General features: G+C 47.3%; 1 protein-coding gene across 1 annotated transcript in view; it reads left to right on the forward strand.

Annotated features, from left to right (window-relative positions):
* Window positions 1–22,116, forward strand: part of LOC144152015 (sodium-coupled monocarboxylate transporter 1-like) — a 36,915-nt gene that overhangs the window by 8,799 nt on the left and 6,000 nt on the right. Inside the window, exons 3-12 of the mRNA XM_077683200.1 lie at window positions 665–733; window positions 1,212–1,263; window positions 3,405–3,472; window positions 5,121–5,201; window positions 5,452–5,525; window positions 15,709–15,849; window positions 17,523–17,652; window positions 18,056–18,144; window positions 19,893–20,002; window positions 20,084–20,151. Of these exons, the coding sequence (XP_077539326.1) occupies window positions 665–733; window positions 1,212–1,263; window positions 3,405–3,472; window positions 5,121–5,201; window positions 5,452–5,525; window positions 15,709–15,849; window positions 17,523–17,652; window positions 18,056–18,144; window positions 19,893–20,002; window positions 20,084–20,151 (882 nt within the window). The remainder of the gene's footprint in view (window positions 1–664; window positions 734–1,211; window positions 1,264–3,404; window positions 3,473–5,120; window positions 5,202–5,451; window positions 5,526–15,708; window positions 15,850–17,522; window positions 17,653–18,055; window positions 18,145–19,892; window positions 20,003–20,083; window positions 20,152–22,116) is intronic.

Consider the following 22,116-nt stretch of genomic DNA (forward strand, 5'->3'; position numbering starts at 1 on the left):
AGCCCCGAAAGGCGTTGAGGCGTGTGTGGTTGGCAATGAAGGTATAGCAAAGGTTAACCAAGCGAAACCAAGATTCAGACTAAGCCAAGCTTTTGCTTTGCATATACAAGGTTAGCTGAGCTAAGCGGCAGTAATTTTTTTCTCTTCGTGTCCATTGTATTAGTGAGCGTGTTAGACATTTGCAACCTCTAGAATGGTCGGTCAGAAGAGAGCTTTGGTCTCCTGTTTCTTTAACGTTGCAAATTTACACGAACGACCTTAGTACCTGACAAAAATATGAGTGCGTGCGCTTCTCCTCCCATCTTCCCCCTTTCTCGTACTCACTTTTCTTCTCGTCCCCTGAATCCCGCGCTGCCGAGGTAGCCAACCGGGGTCTACTCCTGGTTAACCTCCCAGCCTTTCCGTTCGCTTTTCTCCCCCTCCTTGTCTGACGCCGTCTCGGTGCGATCTAGAATAATTATTACTTCTGATTACATGGTTATTTATTGTGAACCACTCTCAGCCATCCGCGCACTGCTGTGAGCTGTAATTATTTTTTCCATCAAAACATGAACCACCTATTACGGAGTATTACGGAGGAGTGCTTGATTTCCATGCAATATTTCAAAGCATACTTATTTTTTACACGTAAGGCTGAACAAACCTTATTTCTGCAATTTTTCAGTACTTGGAAAAAAGGTTTAATTCTACTGCCGTCAGGAATATTGCGTCGGCCGTCTTCATTGTGCAAACGGTGAGTTTTCCCTCTGGGTCTATCAGCAATTGACAGTTTCGGCGTCCTGTAACAGCTGCACCTTGCCCTTATGTTATCGAGAACTGACTCAAGACATGTGCAGCACACGGAAATAAACCTGTTCAGTGCATGTGTGTGTGCGTGCGTGTGTGTGTGCGCCAGTGTGCGCGCGCATGAGTGTGTGTGTGTTGTGTGTGCGCGCGAGTGGGAGTACATTCATTATCTGGGGGGGGGGGGGGGACCAATACTATAGCCACTCAAAAATAACTTATAGGGCAGGCAAGAATAAAAGTGGTCGATATTGTATAGGATCTATGTAGAAGCTTATATCATATCTTTTTTTCACCGGTTCTCCCGACGACATCACCGTAAAATCAGAATATTTGCTCTTGTTTGACGGTTCTACAAAAACCATCTGTACGGCATTAGTAAGCATCGTGATTAAATAGATGTTTTTTTTTTTCCTGACATGTTTCAGCTACTGTATATGGGGGTCGTTCTGTACGGCCCATCTCTGGCCCTAGGATCTGGTAAGCATTTTTTTAGTTTAATACTATACATATTTTTTAAGTCTTTGAAGCGAGAGGGAAATAAAGGAAAGCGTGCTCTAGATGAACGTAATTTTATACCCATGAGGTTCGAACTACGGGAATGTATTTACATAACAAAAGAAGCTGGAAGAAAAGAAGCAGAAAAGTTTAAAATTCCTGGCCTAAATTCAGCTTCACCAGACTCAAAGTGGCGCCTTATTAGAGCAAAACTCGTTTTCCGCGGTGTCTTAGGCACACCGAACTAATTGCCAACAAATGTTTTGTGTGTTTGCTATCGTCGTCATTCTGTGTAAAAAGTAGACATTTCCTTAAGAAACGCTCTTCACAAGACCAGGATACCTTGACTGCACTCGTACTGAGAATGCCTCAAAGTCCTTCTAGTATATCTGTAAAAAAGACATCTCTACTGTGTGCGCACAACTCTGAGTTGTGCCCGTTTCAGAAATATCTATTTGGCGACCATTTCAATCGTGACGTAGTTGCACTTGTGAGGCCTCGGACCAATGAAATGCACGCCCTGCCTTGCAACGTGCTGCGTCACATTCGGGTTTCAGCCAATCAGGGGCTCGCTCGGAATGGACCCCTTGAAGTGAACATGTAATGGGGGAAACTGAGAATTCCGGCACTGGGATAGTTGGGTTTCAAATTCCTTTCCCCGCTTCTAACTTGCATAATTGAATTGGTAAGTCTTGAGTCGGGAAGTGTAGTTAGATCTATTACAAGACTCTTATTGTGTAACACAAGGACACATTATAAGCGGTAATGTAGTCATTTTATAGGTAACCGCGGAGTGAGGTTGAAACGTACTTGTAGCTAAGACGGGATGAGACAGTTATAGCGAGTTTTAGCTGACCGTTTTTCACAGTCCGCGCCGCTCCGATAGCAAGCGGGAGCGCCATTGCGCATGCGTGGCGCGCTTGGCCGCGAACGGCGTTGACTCCGGTTGCGCAGAGAGGCCCGCCGAATACGGAGCGGGCCGTCGAAAGCGGTCAGCTAAAACTCTCCAATGTTTGACCACGGGTGTTGGGAAGAAATAGCGACCGGCTTTACGAAGCTGGTCACGACTCGGAAGATGCGTAGGATGGGGGTGTCTCGCCCGTGAAACGCAGCGGAGCTTCGGTCAGCGTATACGCGTGGTGCAAGGGGAGCATGGCACATGAGATAACGTTCGGGCCGCCGCCGTATAGTCATTTAAGCGCTGAAGCTGCAGCATGACCCACATTTCGGTGTTCCGCCAGGCGCTTATCTCGTCTTAACAGCCGCGGCCCTGACAGCCAAGAGACGGGACCACTCACCGTAGGCAATGATGAGACTGCTCACGGCGGGAGACCACTGTGTCCGCCGCACTTGGAGTCGCGTACCAGGTCTCTGGGTAGCCCCGTGCGCAATTAGCCGCGGTGGCTCAGCGGCTAAGGTGCTTTGCTGCTGAGCCCAAGGAGGCGGGTTCAATCCCGGCCGTGGTGGCTGCTTTCCAGATGGCCACTAAAAGCGATAAGGTCCGTGTGTCGAGGTTTCGGCGCACGCTAAAGATGCCCATGTGGTCCAAATTAATCCGGAGCCCTCCACTACGGCGCGCCTCATAGCCCGGGTGTATATCTTCGGCGCGTCGAACCCCGCAATCAAATTGCACGGTTACGACGAAAGCGCATCGCAGTGAGCTGGTGCACGTGCAAAACAGCGCGTCCAAGCCTGCTGGCCCAGTGTCTTCGCCACGCCTTCTGAACAAATCCTGCCGTTTACATGACGCCGACGCGGCAGATGCTGCGTTCGCTGCGCCTTATGTCGCGTTCATGTGAAGGCCACTATTATCCGGCGAGATATCAGCCAGCAGCGTCTACTAATACTACTAATAGCGAAGGCTTGTAAGCAGTAAGCCTGGTCCTGCATGGTCGCGAAAAGTTAAAAAAACCAGATTTCGGTTTTACGCGCCAAAGCTACATCGGGAGAATGAAGCACGCCGTTAAGGGAAATTAACGCTTTACGGGTGAAGGCGCTTGGACGACTTCAGTTACCAAGTAAATGAACAAATAAATAAATGACTGAATTCGTTTGTAGTTATTCTTTTCTACGACACCTTCGTCAGTATTCACAACGCACCTGCGTGGCATCTGTTTTTACAGTGACTGGCATACCGGTGTGGTCTTCCATCATCCTCAACGGCGTCGTCTGCACGTTTTACACAGCCATAGTAAGTTCCCAGCGCTTACAGCTCCTAATATTTCTTTTTAAAAAAAGTTGCTCTCAACGTCAAATGAGCTAATGTACACCATTGCCAACACGATGGCTGCGGAGGAAAGAGGGGGGGGAGGGGGGGAGGGGGGGGGAGGGGGGGGGGGAGTTCAGACATGTTAGTGAAACCGCCTAGGAACTGGGACGAAAGATCAAATCAAATCAATTTTATTTGCTACATTACAATGTTGAAAGTCACCCTGACATAAAAAACTGCTAGACGCAGCTTGACGGGGCATGGGGGCTTAATAGAAACTTCGATAACACACATGCATACAGTTCCCGCGAACAATATCCGATTGGAACAGTCTTCCTCCCTCTGTGTTCACTTCGCCTAATCTGCATGCGACAATTGATCAGCGTTTCACATGTGGAAATTTTTTGTCGTTTTCCATTCTTTTGTTGGTGATTTCTAAGATAGAGATTGTATAATTACATTTGCCTGATATGCTATGTTTTTATCTTTCCCCTCCTGCTTGGGCCTAATTCTGGCCTGCAGTATTGTCTCAATAAAAAAAAATAATTGTAAACAACAAAAGTTATACAATCACAAGATTAGCAAGCCTATTTTACATACCTAAACATTTGTGTAAAAGCAGCATTGGATTTCCAACAAAAGGGAAGCAGGCAATGGCAGACAAAACTTTTTACACTTCTTACTTAAAAGCATTCAAAACAACAGACCGACAAAATATGTAGATAAAACACTGTCCACAACATTTACCTATTGACATAAGCATCACGAAGGGCATGTCTCGTAAACCTCCGTCCTGAAAATTCGACGCTGTTGCTGTTTAATGTGGACGGAATGTTATGTGCCAATGCTAGGAAAAAGTAATTCGTTCGGGGAAATGATACTAACCACATATCAGGTGTGCGAGTTAAGCAATTCTGGGTCTGCATTGTTAGGCAAGGTAATCGTTTCAGGAACTGCTGATAGACAGCATCAGAAAAGTGCAATTGGAAGAGCAGGCGGTAATCATATAAATGGGTAGGGACGCTACAAACGCTGTCAAGCAACAGTGCATACGTATTGCTCCCTGCAATATATGAGAAAAATCGCTCATGACGTCAGAATTCAATACACGACAGGACCCTCCCCTACCCCCCGGGCCAGAAAAAAAAAGGTAAAGGAACTTTGTGCTGAAGCCTAACAGCGACACCAGCCAGATACTCCAACCAATAACATGCGCCGCCAATGTAATCAAATTCCTTCTTAAAGAATGCCGCAGAGGGTTTGCTCAAACGTTTTTCGATATTTTTTTTTTTTTTGCGAACATGAAGACTTCGAAAAGCTTCGCTAGTAGAAACAGCGCTTGAGTGCTCTTGGGCTCCTAAAAAGTGGTGTGCACCCGCAGGTCTTGCAGTCAGACACAAGGTTGGTGCTGATGCCGACTTTTGCGGCGGCTTGCAACTGATGGCTCGATCTAATCGTTTTCACACATCTTGCGCCAGAATCTTGTAACCACCCCATTGGCATGGACAACTTCAAACAACAGATACTTACGCAGTTTACTGCGCCGCCATTGCCAACCTATTCCTGGCGTGTTAGCACGCGTTCGCAGCACCGGTCGGCTGACTGCTGCCGCGCTGTTCTGTTTATGCAGGGAGGCATCAAAGCAGTTGTTTGGACAGACGTGGTTCAAATGGTCCTAATATACGTCGGATACATTATGGTCATCGCATCGGTGAGTGTTATGTTCACTTCAACGCAATGGGTTAAGACAAAAATGACACCCCTTTTGAAGCCCAAGAAACATATAACTTCATTTCTGTCTCTTTCTACCTCTTTCTATAAAACCGTTTGATTGAAAGAGTTAACCCACTCATATCGGCCAAAACTACGCTTTTAGCGTTTGCACTTCCCTGAGATAAGTTCAAAAAGAAAACACTAGCTTTTCCTGTTGTGTGTTTTTTTTTTTTATGCTCCGATGCCAGGGCATGTACCACTTGGGTGGCATCGGCAACATGTGGAAGATCGCCGGCGACGGTGGACGGCTCATATTCACCAAGTAAGACGATGGTGACGTTGGGAATGGTTCTATAGCCGTAAACAGTTGAAAGGTGCTAATTTCCTCGCGAACCTGTTTAAATTGGAACTGACAGTGACACAAACCTACGAAAACACGAGTGACATTCCTTTACTGTTTTTATGAGTTAATGCCATTCTGCTGATACAATGACAACTTTATAATTAAATACACTGAAATTATGCTATGCTACACTACTCTACGCTGCACTGTGCTACTCTATGCTATGTACGGTATACGATATGCTATGCTATGTAATGCCATGCCGTTTCTCAGATTTGGAGAAATGTGTTTGAAAAATGTGTTCGAGTAAATTCCTAGCGAGCGACATCCCATGACATAACCGCCAGAACATAGAAGGCGTATACCTAATATGACGTGCTACTTTTATATAAAAAGGCCACTTTCTTAAGATAAATACGGTTTAAACGCGAAGCTTTCTCCCATGAAGCCTGAGTCAAATCCAAAATCCAAAATCCGCTCTCCCAAAGCCCAAAATCCAAACTACCAAAGCCTGAAGCTAAAGTCCGCTTCAACTCAGACACAAAGCCAACGTCCAACCATACGCCACGGAAGTACAAAGCCAAAGTCTAACCCCGCTTAGACCGTATGTACTGCCAAACTATATTTTGCGTTTGCATCTTGAACGGGATAGACGTAGACAGGACGTAAAGAAGACGACAGGACGACGCTGCACTCACAACTAATTTTATCGCAAAGAAAACGGAAACATAAGTATTACGACCGAACCCACGCGCTCTTACATCATGACGTGCACCTTGACTATAATGTCCTGTCGTCTTCTTTACGTCCTGTCTTTGTCTATAACGCTAAAGTTCAAGATGTATAACCAATATCCACTCGCCCAAATGTCGATCTTTTTCAGTATTTTGCATATTACGAGGGGTCGGTTAGGTGTTCAAAGACATCCCTTGTTATGTTATGTGGTGTATAATTGATGCAGCTTTCGTGAAACCCATTGTGTAAAGTTGGCTTTCCTGAGGTGCGCTTTACTTGGACGTCAACGGCATCAGTAAGGCACAGAAAGCTTCGCTTTAATTTACGTTTTAGCGCTACTACTCACATGCAACTGTTAAAAAAAAAAAAAACTTTGTGCATCAACGGTGACTTCACTGCACAATCAAGTAGCTGTGCGGAAAGCAAGCTTGCAGGTTACGCCGCAAGCGAGCAATGTTTGTTCCCTTAGAAGAAAAGCTACATGCCCCCCTTTGCCCCTCACCCCCTCAGACACTGTAGAAACAATAAGAAAGGTTCTTATGCAATAATCTAAGACCCACGTTAGGTCATTCCGTTATTCACTAACTTAGAATGAAGTCGTACGAACGTCCGTAATTATGTACAGCATGTTAATAAAAGGTTACACTAAAGATTTAGCATGAGGGCTTTCGTCATATATAAGGTGCGTTGCAACAATAAACAATATGAGCGTGTTTAAAAAATCTTCCTGAGCAAACCCTTATTTTGTTCGCGCTCAAACTTTACACGATGGTTGCAATCTGTGGTCTATTCTGTATAGCTAATGTGGCGATGGCACTTAACTACCTATTTAAAAATCGAATAAATCTTTATTGGGGGAGGGTGGCCAGTGGGCCAAGAAAAATAAAATAACGGCAAAATCTTCGCCTATGGGAGAGTCGGCGGCCTACTAAGAAAAATGACAACCTAGAATGGCTGCGTCACTTGGGGTGTTCAGAACGCAGCACGTGATTCGTTTCTCTGTCGAACAAAGTTTTAGGGGAGTATGAACTAGCTCATCTTTCGCATAAACTGCAGTGGTTCTCAAACGGGGTTCCGTGGACCCCAGGGGGTCCGCGAGAGCATTTCAGGGGTCCGCGAAGCTTCCCACAAAACTTTTTTTCACGATTTTGCCAGCATTTTCTTGCAATGCAAAAAGGTGGCTCCGCCGCATTACTTGTACGTTGAGCTTCTCCGCGTAGCACATATTTTAACATCTGATTTGTGCACAACACGCCAGATATGAGAAGACAGAAAACAGACACACAAACAGCAGCATATGGGTGCCTAGACGACTTATAGCTTCCAGTACAACTTGTTTCACAATATGGACCCGATCAACTTACGCTCCATCGTGGGGTCCCCCATCCATACCGCAAGCCCGAAAGGGGTCCCCGGGGCAGTCATGGCTGATAACCACTGGCATAAAGGAAACATTCTGATTATCTCCCTGAACCGTTCAATCTGGCACTTCGTTGCCGCTGTTGAGGCCCTTCCTACTCTCATTCTTGGTTGGGTAGCGAGATCCACACAATAAATAAATAAATAAAAAACTTGTTGTAAGCTCCTGTCTTGCTTTATTTCTTTGTTTTTCCTTCTTGAGTTCATTCTTTTATCCTTTCCTTCTTTCCTTCTTTTTTCCCCGTCGAACGCTATAAAAGGCTCCATATCTCCAAATTCATGCTCGTTATTACAAAGTTACGCTTCGACCTTGGCTTGAAGCAATTTGAGTTGGGAGAGAGGAGGAAAAAAGAGAATGATAAAGAAAGAGGGGGAGGGAGATAACGGGCCTTGAGGAACGCCTTGTGTAATCGCGTGCCGCTTCTTGCCGCCATCATTGCTGGTCATGAACGCATAGCGGTTGTGTAAGCAGTCACAGACCTGCAGGTGTGCATTCGCCCTCGTAGCCCTACAAAGGTCATCTCCCTTCAAATAGCTTCATGCTGCACGCCCCTCCGGCCTCATGCCGTTCCGCCTCGAGCCTAATTCTCCCTTTCGACTGCGTACTTTATTACGCTGCCAAAGCCGGGTCGTTTGTCTTTAACTGAACTGTCCATTTGTGCATGAGCGCTGATGACACGCCTATTAGGCAACTCCGCACGTCCAAGCTATGAGCCGCTATCGGCACATTAAGATAAGCGCCCTATCAGTAGCCGGCATGGCAATAAAATGTGGCCATCTTCAGGCTACAACGCTGCCCCGAACTATATGTACAATCTGTGGCGGCAACACTGCAGCTTGATTATTCCCAAATAACGAGAGACTGTCGGGTAAAGGAAGGGCTGCTAGCGAGGACTTGAAAAGAAAGAAAACAAGAATTCAATGAGCGCGCTGTTTCGAAACCAAGAAGGGCATTATTACAGCTGCAATTTTACAGCCATCTATGGAGGGCGTATTTTAATTAGTACTGTGTTCTTATCATGCGGAATACGCCTGCAGAAACACTAATTTGATTATTCTTCTATGGTGAGGATCACAAGGAAAGTGCAATAACAGGTAGCACCTCGCATTAGATGAATCGATAGTGCCGTTTTGCAACAGTCGTAATTGTTGTCGTGCCCACTTTTTAACCGCAAGTTCAACGCTGGATAATAATGAGCAAGTCCAAAACATTTATGCTTTGCAGTAGTTGTGTCACAATCGAACGGACCTACTCTCACACGCTGGTGACTGCTGCGCCGGCGGGTGAGGAAACGTAGAGAGTGTGAAGCTCGGCTGAAGGAGCTCACCGCACGGCCGTCCGGCCCATAGAGTGTCAGACTAATATATACCAGAGGAAAGTCTGTCGCTGCACTCGCGTGCCTCCATAGGTGCCGCTAAAGAAGGTGAAAGCGTGAGAACTTGGCTTGGCTTGCAACTTGAATTCTTGTGGCTCCTGACGACAAAAGCGACCAATAGTCAATATTTTGTTTTCTTGCTCAGGATGAGAGATGCTTTTGAAAATTTCTGATAAAAGCATTTTCTAATAACTATACGTGGGAAAAAAACTGGTTTAAATTATTGAAGTTATTTTAAACAAGAAAAATTACCATTTATGACCCGCAGCGGTGGCTCAGTGGCTATGGCGTTGTGCTGCTGATCAAGAAGTCACGGGTTCGACTCCCGGCCGCGGCAGCCGCTTTTCTGATGGAGGCGAAAAGCAAAAACGATCGTGTGTGCGAGATTTCGGTGCACGTTTGAGATCCCCAGGTGGTCAAAGTTAATCCGGAGCCCTCCACTACGGCGCGCCTCATCGCCTGCGTTGCGTCGGCGCGTTATACCCTTCAATCAATCAATTACGATTTATGCAGTCATAAGCCACCTTTGGGCTTATTGGCGATCGCCTTGCCAACTGCCAAGTAACAGCGGGAAGCTTCTTCGCTGTACATGATGGCACGCTCGTAGAAGCCCGCCTCTTGCAGACACTTGCGCTGGATTTACCTCTAGTAAATATTGATGTGAAACCCGGCGACGGTGCAGCAGCGGTGCGCCAATGCGCCACCGCATTCTCCCACTGCGCAGGCGCGGTGCTCTTTCTTTTCCGGTGCAATCGCTCGTTCTTCTAGCGTCGAACGCTTGATGACTTATTTTTACGGTTATATTTCGGGAACAACGCCGATGTTGCCGCCTTTTATCAAAATGGGACATGTAAGGCTTTCGCCTTTAAAATCAAATCCGCAGCCGAACTAATCGGTTCATTGATTGTTGGGTTTAACGCACCGACGCAACGCAGGCGATGAAGCACGCCGTAGTGGAGGGCTCCGGATTAATTTTGACCACCTGGGGATCTTTAACGTGCGCCGCAATCTCGCACACACGGACGTTTTTGCTTTTCGCCTCCATCAGAAAAGCGACCGCCGCGGCCGGGAATCGAACCCGCGACCTCGTGCTCAGCAGCGCAACGCCTTAGCCACTGAGCCACCGAGGCGGGTCCGAACTAATCGGATCAACACATCAAAAGTAATGGGAGGTTCAGTTATGTACTGATGAAAAAGCCCCGATTATTATCCATGCATGAATTTATGTGTTGATAAAATAATGCGGAGTGATGACGGGGTGAATACGTCTTGAGTAACTTCGTTGTATAGGACCAGAAGCAGTAGGGAGGAGGACGGAGGGAAAAGAAAAGAACACGATAAAGGGATAAATTTTCTGATTAAAATATCAGGAAAGCTTGCACTCACGCGCAGGACTTGGATGCGAAGCTGGAGGATTTCTTTCTATGTAAAGAATGAATGATACACCACCACGCATTGCATTAGGTCTGAAATTGTTTATCACATGTTCGATCGTCGCTTTTCGCTGTGGTAGTAGTAGTCATCATCATATCCGTCTATGTCGTCATCTACCTGAGGCATGACTGGCGGGCCCGGATCGTTTTGTCCGCAAGCTTTCACATTTATCCCAAAATGGAGCACGTCATAACGCGCTAGAACCGGCAGCGACCGGGTTCGCGAACTGGGCGTCTGTAGCGCGAGCTGTCTTGTGCTCCCCCCTTGAGGCGCGGACGCACGTAAACTGTTTTCTTGGTATTTTCTTGCGAGCGCCACGCTCAAGCCTGCACGACGCCTGGCGTTCCTCGCAAAGCGCGTAATAACGTGCGCGGTAAACGGTTGGAGTAAACATGACCCGAGGTATTTTTCTGACGCCGCACACATTACGGCCAGCAAAAGCAGATCCGCTGTTAAAAATGAGCCGAACATATTTGCAGCGACAGTGCTGATTCTTTATGTGTTTCGGAAGCCGCATATGTACGGGCAGGGGCAAAGACGTCCTAACCGGGTCCAGACATGAGTTCTTCCTAGCGAGTATAGAGCACGTCGGTTCAAGTTGTATGCATAGGGAACGGGACGTAAGCCCAGAGAATAACTCTGGCAAAGAAGCACGGATGGAAAGCGAGACTCAAATCATAAATACTGAATGCCAAATCTTTACGCTGAAACTTTATGGTCATGCGTATACCTTTTTGGATAGTTCAAAAAAGGGCACCATTGGGCACAAAATTTCCAAGTGCTTTAACTATAGATTACCATTATACTTGAAACTCGATTTTACGAATTTCCCGATTTGACGAACAAATTCGAATTACCCCCACAGTTGCCCATAGGCTCAATGCTTTTACAAACTATATAAATAACGAAACAAACTTCGCCGCAAACACGATTTGACGAAGCATTCCGAAAAAAAAAACAAGATGCATAGGAAAAGAGTTTTCTCCTAATTTTTGACGTGTGCAATGTCTGGCAGTGTGCTGTTAGCTCGTGTTGCGGGCTCCACAAGCCCTTAACACGAGCAGGAAGAGGCATCGCCCAATTTTTGGGAAGAGCGTCGTCGGCGTGACGGGGTGGCCGCAGATCATAACTTTGACGACTTCGTGAACGCCGACGCAGACGCGCACGCTGACACAACACAAGTTCTCGACGACGAGGAGGTAGTGCAGCTTGTTTCCGGCGCACGAGACGAGTCTGAATATGCGATTGATCCGGCTAGTGTCGAAGCTCCCGTGCCCACACCAAGCCAGGTGATGAACGCCGACGACCTTCTGAGGCGGTTTGCTGGGGCCCACGAGGGTGTCGTGGGTTAATTGGCGTATTCGTGGAAGGTTGTGGCCATTACTACACTAGGGTGGCCAATCCTGCTCCGGTGAGGAAGTGCGTCATGAAGGTCATTAAGGGTAACAGAGTGGATCCCAAGAGAAGGCAAGCGTGGCAAGGGGTGGCAGAAAGTTAAATGGGCAGATGAGATCAAGAAGTTTGCGGGGATAAATTGGTCGCAGTTAGCACAGGACCGGGATGATTGGAGATTAATGGGAGATGCCTTTGCCCTGCAGTGGGCGTAGATATGATGATTATGATTATGGTGGTGGTGGTGGTGGTGTGGTGGTTGTGGTGATGATATGATGATGAGGGTGTCGGGGACGTTTTGACGTCACTGACCAGCTACGAGAAGTGTGTGTTCACTCTACTCACGAAGAGCGAGCAGGCGAAAATCGCAAGCCTTTTCTCTAGACCATCAATTTGTCGTTCTCTCAATAATACGAAGTTCCTGATTTAACAAAATAATTACCGGGTCCCGGTGTCTTCGTTAAATCGAGGTTCAACTGTACATTAAATGACACAGCAATGAATAGTGTTAAGCTAATCCGCAGGTCCGTCAAAACATTTTTACAGCTATAAGCCTAAAAGAGACGGCAGAGATCGTGTTCGGCGTTGCAATATTTAGTTTGCGTGTGTGTGTAAGTGTGTGTGTGTGTGTGTGTGTGTGTGTAAGTGCGTGCGTGTGCATAAACACGACGCCACCGAAAGCTTGTAACGGTCCAAGCTAACTTCCTGTAAGCTCAAACTTTACCGCAGTGCAACAAGCATTAACACCGTCCCTACGCACAGAATAGCCACATTGCTAGATTTTGAGTGGTTTCTCGACGCCACGGTACAGCGGCGGCCTTACCTGCACCCGTAGGATATTTCCATGTTTGGCCACGACAAGTCAAGTGGAGTGCAGGGTGACACAGCAGCTTCAACTGTTTGCTTAAAAATAAAATAGCGCTAAGGGGGCTCGAGGGAGAGGAGGCTACCTTGCGGCGGATCGGGAACGTTCACGGAAAAAAACTTCCCCACTCTTCCGGTTATCGCCACCACAAGTGCTGTGACAACAACGCACCGCTTACACCGTTGGTCACGTGCAGGGCCGGCCCCTTTGCGGTCTCTTCGGAACTCGTTACGTCCGAGGAAGAAAAAAAGGAAGGGATGAAATCGTGTCAGCTGAGGCGCGGAGTGTTGTCGACGACTCCGTCGTCTCTTGACATGAAGCAGCGAGATGCGGGTTCCTTCATTTGATGCATTATCTTCTTCGCACAATTATCCAATTCTTTCTTAAGTTGTAGTTCCTTCCAGGGCTCTTTGAAGCCGTTTCCCTCTACGTTTCCACCGGAAAGGTGCTAAAGTGGTAGGTATAGTAAAGAAAGCAACACTAGAGAAAGACACAAGTAACAGGGAATACGAAGAGGAGTTCATACGAGCGGAAAAGGCTGTGGGTCTTATAAATAAAAAAAATGGCAGCATCTCCACTCCGTGGATGACGGCGAGGGTGCGGAGTACGGGGACTCGAAATGACATCTCAGTTGCACCTGAGTGACGTCCGATTTGCGATCCGACCGTCATTCGATTTGAGCCGCGAGTCGCCCCTTGATTATTCCCTCAATGAGTCTGCAACTCATGGCTCAAATCAAATTTCGCTTGATTTTCGCTTGATGGTGGTGTGCGCACGGATGGACGCGGATGGACACTGGGAGGTCCTAAGGTACTCCGCACCACTACAGGCGAGGGAGTAAGCCGTTTGACTCTCGGGTGCTAACTCACGGTCGTAGCCCAATGGGTAAGGCGAGTGACACTAACTCTGTCTGGGCTACCAGACAGAGGCTCGAATCCTGCCGGTGCCTGTGTAATTGTTTGCGATTGCAAATGCTATGCGCACGGACGCGGACGGACATTGTGCGGTCCTACAGGGTGCTCCGCACCTAAAAAAAATTTATATTGCACTTCACTGCAAAAGGAACTAAGCGGGATACGTGAACTGTGCAACAGCCGTTGCTAAGAACGCACACACAGAAATGCAAAGAATCGAATCGATAAACGCAAAGCACGCCGCCTTTATAGTGTACAAACAAAAATTCGCTGTAAAGTCGCACCGTTACGCAGCAGAAACGTTACGAAATGTTCGTTTAAGAGGGCTGATAAAATGCCGAAGCGCTTTTGCTGTCGTATTTATTGAAATATTTTCACGTCTAACAACACGTCTAGGAGGGCGAAAGCATACTGATGCCCTTGATACAACCCGGAAGCATAACAATTGCGCTACGGGGAAACAACGGCTCAAGAGCAGCGCTAATTACTGTCGCTTCGGGCGAGGAAACGAACGGCTCACCCAGCTTGGGCCCAATCTGTCCAGGGTGTATGCGCGTCCCTGCGCTATCTGTGGCCACGTACGAGTTTACGATGTTTGCGGACAGGGGTGAAGGGCTTGTCGAAAGAGGAACCTGGACACGGGGAACGACGCCGCTGCAGAAAGGCTTGCTTAGGCTGCCGTTTCTCACCTTGCTCGCGCTTTCGTCATTGTGTCCACGTGCTTAGATATACGGCGGAAAACAACAACACGGCTGCAGAAAAGCTGGGCAACTGCCATTCCTGGGTGGGTTTGCTTGCGGTATACCTCGACCTGGCTCGCAGGCTTTCGCGAGGCTGTACGGCGCCTAAAACAATAATGAGTCAGTACCCCTTGACTGCTGTTACGACATGCGTTTCACGTGTGTTCAGGAAGCATTGAAACTGTGGTAAACAGTCCAGTTGACATAATTTAGGTGCCGCCTTTGTCTATTTCTTCACCTAACGATGCCGAATACTGGGTCCTTATGGCGCCGCCATGGAGGATCAGCTCCGGCTGGTCACCAGGAGCGATGCGGCGAAATCAGCGAATGGAATTCAGTGAACGACCTCCATCTGGTTCGGAATACGCTTTGAAAGCATTTGAATATTGTTTATTTTCTGTCTTGCTGATAGCAATTATCAGCTTTAACGCACCGACGGGATGAGGCGCGCCGTAGTGGAGGGCTCCGGATTAATTTTGACCACCTGGGGATCTTTAACGTGCGCCGAAATCTCGTACACACGGCCGTTTTTGCTTTTCGCCTCCGTCAGAAACACTGTCTTAAAATCGGACCCGTGTCCTTGGGCTCAGCACAACAACGCACAACGCTCCTAATCTGTCTACAAGCCTGCAACACTATGCATTATGTGAACTCTGGTGTGGTTCGTAGAGGAAACGGTTTATTTGATGCTGCTTTTTGAGTAGACTTCCGCTCACTGGAATATTCTGCAAATAACACTTTGTAGTTGACGCACAACGTCTGATGCACAACGTTCCTGAAATGACATGGCATGCGTTTTCGTAACGCGCGATCACGTCCAACCTTTCGGGGCATCACATCGTATCCATGTCATGATCAGTTTCTAGAAAGAGCTTAAAAGTCATTAAATATGTCTCGCGCAGCTAGCATGAGCGGGAAATGTTGGCTGGCGCTCAGTATCATGTTTAAGTGGCGGTTACGCCAGACAGCACAGAGGTGGTATACCATTCGGGCGTAACTCAATCGTCACCAACTTTTGACGACTAACTGCTGAAAAAAAAAATGCATAAATAGTTTTGAAAAGTTATCTTGCCAAATTAGTATTCAGAATGAATGTTCACTGTCCACAGAATATCTTCAGTGTAAATTGGGTCAACAAGGGTTTTTGGAAGTAGCAACCAGAAACTGAGTATGTCTACGCGTTAGAACAGGAAAAGATCGAAGCCGCACGTACAAGTTTAAGTGCGACGTTTTTCCCCTGTGGAGAGAGTAATGTAACTGGCAGTTTCGTGCTTTGGGCGTTCGCAGCTTCAGCCCGAGCCTGTACGACACGTACACCACGTGGAACGTTGTCCTGGGCTGGACCATCGGCTGGATGAGTGCCTACTGCGCCAGCCAGACGCAGGTGCAACGCTACTCCAGCATTGCCTCTCTGAGGAAGGCCCGAAAGTGAGTGACGCTCCTAACACGTGAATTTATCCCTGTCTGTTTTTGTATCGGAAGGCTCTGGAAGTAATAGCCCCAAATGGCACACACCTAATGAGGTCTGATGACAGCTAACCACGTCTTAGTAGTTGTTAATGTAAAAGCATTAATGTCTAATTGAACTCCGCTGAACGTTCCTTTGGTTTTTGCTCTTCGAGTAATGTTTTCCAATTTTGCGACTGAATTGGTGCGGGTGACTTTTTAGTTTTTCTGCCCTAGCATGTCGGCTGTAGAACGGAATCATTTGGAAGATTTTGCCGAGATTTCTACTGAAGCGCCGAGCGGCCTGGATCGCTGGTAACAGTTGCGCGGATGGGGAGGCTGAAGATTTCCCGCGCTGCTCTCGTAACAGAACGCCCTGGCGCGTGGTTCATGACGTTCGCCGCCAGCGGACGACGAACGCAGCACTACCGCTCTCTCCGCTTCCCATGTGGCTCTGTGAATTCCCAGGCGTTTCACTGCTTCCAACATTGCCGACGCCGCTTTTTCGCCGGATGGTCTACTTGGTGCTTTCGCATTAAAATAGACTTTCAAAAGGGCGCTGTGGGAATGACACGTGGATTATGGCTTGATTGCCTGAAATGCGGCTTCTTGTTGACCTTACGTTTGATTACATAAGCGCAATGGTTCCGCGTTTGATTTCGCAGTGCGGGGGACGCGTTATTACTGACTAATTTGCGCACCGCATCATATTCCTGTCGCAGTGGCCTCACATGCCTCGTGGGCTCTGCGGCACAGCCACGAATAATTCGGTGAATGGAAGATCAGCGAACAGCCGAATAGTGTCAATTATGTGCAAATTTTTTAATGGGTAATGAAGGCCAAACGCAAGTTTGGTTCATTAAAAAGACTGCTTCGTCCCGACAGCAATGATACCAACCATCGCAAACTTCAAAAAATAATAGAGATATTAAGGAAAACCTATGAACGTGTGGCAATTAACTCCCCAGCCACTTTCTGAAGAGTTCTCTATGACGTCACAGAATCTTATTTGTGCTCTTGGCGGCGGCCGACCAAATCCACCGCCAAGGAAACATTCATGTATGGGCGATAGTAGCGAGCCTCTAGTTGTGTTTGGTCGTATAACTAGAACACCAATGGTCAGTTAACACATCGTGTTTTTGTTGCTGGCCAAAAACAGGTCCGTCACTCCTGCATATCTTGCGTCACTGTAGCGCGAAATTTGAAAAGCTTTTCATATTTCTTGCTTTTTTTCGGTTCAGAAAAACTTCCCATCTCCACTAAACCTGAGGAGGGGCGAAGCACGCAGTGTATAAGTGTATTCTTGGCGTCTTGGCGTTTTTGCTCGCGGAGATGAAACCGTTGGGGGGTACAGGTATACAGCTTTGCTCGAAGCACGAAGCGTTTTTGCGCGAGGTGTTGGAAAACGAGTGTCCCGGTGTGTTCTTTTAGTACGCGTTACGTTCTAGCGCGATGTGGTGGAAAACAAGTGTCCCGGTGTTTTAGTACCGTGACTACGGCGACGACGAACGACGACGACTAGAGGAGACGCCGACAGCCCGAGACCCTAAGGGGCTTCGCCCCTGAAAGGCACACGACGTAGCAGAACGAATCCTCTGGACCCGATGGATCCGGTGAGGCGGCGTTGTGACGCCTCCGTGCCGACTCGTGCGCAGGGCCTTGCTGCTGAACGTACCGGGCGTGGCTCTCACTCTGCTGCTGTCCGTGCTGTCCGGCCTGACAATCTACGCCGTGTACAACGACTGCGACCCCAGGCTCACGGGGGACATCGAGAAGGCGGACCAGGTCAGCGCTGCTTCGCCCAAACGGCGCTCCACCCTCGACTGCGTGCATGCACCACACATGCTGAGCGCAGATCGCTTCGATTGTCATTCGAGCGTTTACTACAGCACACAACTTCGTCACGTAGACGATATAGATTTACAGCGCTAACTAGGTGATCAACAGGTGACAAGTTGACTCGTAAGAGTGTAGTTATAGGCACGACGTCCTGTTCTCACGACGTCCCGAAGAACGTGCATGCACAATAAAAGCGCCGTTTTTGCACGTAGTGACCGTCAGATGGCTTACAAAGCACATGGCTTACCCTAGCACATGCGCACAGAGCGAGTAGCTAATAGATTGTTGCGGGGTCTATCTGGACTGTACGCTATCAAAAACTCCCCCCTCCCCTTCTGACTCGTTCCAGCTGATGCCTTACATTGTGCAAGATCTACTGCGGGACTACCCTGGGCTGAGTGGCCTTCTTGTCGCCTCAGTCTTCAGCGGTTCCCTCAGGTAAAAGCCTCCGTGAACACAATACAATCATTTGACACTAAATCAACACACGGTAAATTTGATCGTTATAAGTTATAACCCATAATCGCATTACCCTGTCTAGTCCCGTAATACGCGGATACTACTTTTGGGTGAAGATTTATTTGAACTTCTCGAAGACAATTCTTACCAGCGTCGTGCTGCTATATTGGGAAATAACACTGTTTAACCGTCCCAAGAACAAATAAGCTAGTACCCATTAAGAGACTTACGAACTTGGCGTGACGGGGCTAACGACCACTGAATAGACTAGGCTGGTGTCACTAGATAAGGTTTCAGGGTACAGCCACTGAGGCACGCAAGTCAGCTACGGCGGCCATTTTAGTGTTTGAGTTGCGAGATCTCTGCTTCTACGGCCTCGCCGCTAACTTCGACCGGGTCGTTTCTTAACAACACTACCGAAGGTGCAGCAAAACGGCATCCTTAAACACACTTCTGCTGCTGAAATGCTGCTACACGCATCATCTTTGATTCGCATTCGGAACGACGTCAGTCACGCGCTGCCGCAGAACAGGGAGGGCAAGCTATGTCGACCAGGTTTAAACTAAATGTCATTTGACTCAAATGGGATGCTTCGAATGCCATTCAGAATCCGCCGTGCCGCACTACAATTTCGACGGCATTTGAAACCTTTAACAATCGCTCGCCGTGCTGCATGGCACTGCTGCTGTTGAGTTCTGTTTTTACACAATAATCCAAAAATCTAAATTAGCGGCAGTCTTTGGCATTAAAATAATATCAAATTATCAATAGCGTAAGCTTTGACATGGTTTTTGCTTAATTCTGAATCGCAATCGAGGTTTTTCGCGCTGTCTGGCCACTGGTTTGTCGCTTGCTCGCACTGGTGCTGAGTACGGCATTATTACATCTTGATATCACTATTTAAGTGAACGAGAAGTAAACAAAGTCCCACAATTAAGAATATTTGGTTGTTTTAAGTACGCCAGTAATGTATTTGTTTATGCTGACTTGGAACGCTGTGCGCGAGTGTGCTAGAAACGGCATTTGAGAGCCTAAACGTCCCTCTGGGTGCTCATTTGGCTCGAATGTAATTTGATCCGAATGGCCTTTCAAAACTCAGTGGAGCAGCACAACTTCGCATTTGAGTCAAATGACATTTGGCTCAAATGACATTCGGACGCTAGTGTATCAGAGGTATAAAACGCATAAACAACAAAATGGTTGCGCCCATGAACCGTCGCAGTGTAAACAACTGTCACGTGATGCGAACTGACCAATAATCATGGCGGCGGCACGGAACAAAGGATAAAAGAGTGCCGATACTCTGAAACCTTATCTATGGACACTAGGCTGAGCCTCAAAGCATAGTTATCGTATTGTCGCAAGATGATTCAAAACGAATTGCAAACAATCCCTTGACCAAAGCGTTCTTAACAGCTGATTAAAAAATGTTTCCTACTGTGGTATCAGAAATATGTGCAACGTGGCTCTGTATGCCAAGTTTGAAGGGAACTTAAAATAATGAAATCATGACTAGCGTCTCAAAACCAATGAGGCTGAGCAGGCACGCCCATGGGCCTTTATATAAGGGATGCGTTGGGGAATGCGACTTAGTTTTAATTTTTAGATCTATGTTGCACGGTTGATTACTTCCGTACACTTCTGCTTCCAGAATAAGCAGAATACGGATATAATAAGGACTTATTATCAAGTCTGTCTCAGTAAAAAAACGTCGTGTACTCGTACAGCACGCTGTCGTCGGGCTACAACGCCTTGGCGGCCGTGACGTGGGACGACTTCGTCCGTCCCCGAGTGAACATCACCGACGCTGCTGCCTTGCGGGTAACAAAGTGCATCGGTAAGTGTCCTGTAGCGACGCCCTTCAGCTTCAGATCTGTTCAAGGGGCTGCGCCCATAATCGACTCTCTACATCTTGCAGCTGCCGCCTACGGCCTGCTTTCCATATCCATTGCATTCCTCACTGGAACCATGGAGTCCATAATTCAGGTCAGTCTGTAATAATCTCTATACATAACTGCTCAATGCGAGTGCGAACTGGGGAAAGGAGCTTTTGGAGAACCTTCGGTCTCCTTGGTATCAGGCCAAAACCAAACCTGGGCACTTTTTCTCGTCCGCTGTCAAGAGGGACATTCACAAGCGGGTGTAGTCAATGCTGTGAAGTGAACGAAAAGAAAAATCTGCCCACTGCTTCGTTGCTCCAGTTTTTCTCGCGATGGGAGACCTTAATGTCCAGCTCTGACCTCGCCATTCAGCAACAGCTGGTGACTAGAGGAGAAGAATTACTGGACACACATGGGTCCCGCAAATAGGAAGCCACCCCATCTGGTGCCTGCGCGCACCATTCTTTATTTCAAGCTGAGTAAAAGTTGTTCAATCAATCCAATTTTTCTAGCGAAATGTTAAGAAACGCCCGTATTACTTCACAAATGCTCCTTCTTTACATGAAATGCATTCATCGAGACGGTAGAATTGTCAAAGTTCGCACTTTGATGGCGTCATGAGAAGTCTGCATACAAGCAAAGTGGTAATTTCGCGGTGGCAGTGATGTTTACAGAACGCGAATTGACGCTGTATTGCGCGCACTGGCGCCAGAAGTGACCTAAATGCCTTGTATACATTTACATTTTTTGTAGTTTATGCGAAATTTCTATAACAAAACTGACCATAACGTTTTTCTTGTGTGTAGCACAGACGTTTTGCAGCACTGGCGTTATGAATCAGGCGCTGGGTGAGCCTGCCTAAGACCTGTGCGCGGGGCGCGGCAAAACGAAAACCGTACTGTATATACACTGTCGTCGCGAGACCGCTGCCAATTTCAGGGCACGACTGCGGGGCTGCATTAGCTATAAAGGCTTATTTGTGTTTCCCATGGGCGTCTCTGATATTTACATTGTCTGACAATCATAACGGTGAGTAATCATTCGTTGGCGAGTACCTCAGCAAAAACTGCCTGCAACGTGTAAAAGCGTGACCCCTTGTATATACAAAGTAAAAGCATTATTGGTCAAGTTAACAAACGTCATCGTTATAACAGTGTAAATGTAAATGCAGCTTCAGAATCGGTAAGAAAGAATTAGGAAATAAAAAAAAAGATTAAAATCGCGTGACACGATGTGCGCCATGGGGTCACGCGGGGTATTTAATAAAACACCTTATGGGTATCATGTATTGTCCCTGGACAATTGTATTCTCAGCAATGCATAAGTTTGCAGTAGTGAAGCCAACTGTAAACGGGCGCGGTGTATAGTTCTTTGTGAGGATACACGGGACCTTCATACTTTGATATAAACCCGCCGCGGTGGCTCAGTGGCTAAGGCGCTGTGCTGCTGAGCACAAGGTCGCGGGTTCGATTCCCGGCCGCGGCGGCCGCTTTTCTGATGAAGGCGAAAAGCAAAAACGCCCGTGTGTGCGAGATTTCGGCGCACGTTAAAGATCCCCAGGCGGTCAAACTTAACCCGGAGCCCTTCACTACGGCGCGCCTCATCGCCTACGTTGCGTCGGCGCGTTAAACCCTACAATCAATCAATCAATACTTTGATATAAAACAACTCGCATTTTCCAGGATCAAAAGGTTTCCCAGCAAGACATTTGTGTAAATCAGTGAAGCAGTGTTTTAAAGAAGTGCTGTGTGTAGCGTTTTATAGAGGTTCATGAGGCCTTCTAACTTCGATAGAAAGCAGCGTACAATGCCAGCGGAAAAAGTGTTTTCAGCAATGCACTCATGTAAAATATAAAGCTGACCTTACAGGGGCTCGGTGTGTGGCAGTGGCAGTTAACACTTCTGAGAATTTCTGTACCAATATTCTTGTTAGAGGGTGTGTGACAGTTTCATTTTTCCAAGAAAGAATGAATATTAATATATTTTGATTCGTAGTAAACAAATATAGTTGTTAATAAGCCGACAACAGTAGATTAAATTCCATTCCTCATAAAGAAGTTAGTAAAGTTGAA

The sequence above is a fragment of the Haemaphysalis longicornis genome, unplaced genomic scaffold (genome assembly GCF_048455015.1).
Source record: "Haemaphysalis longicornis isolate Haplotype H1 unplaced genomic scaffold, Haemaphysalis longicornis Haplotype H1 scaffold_9, whole genome shotgun sequence".
Lineage (NCBI taxonomy): Eukaryota > Metazoa > Arthropoda > Arachnida > Ixodida > Ixodidae > Haemaphysalis > Haemaphysalis longicornis.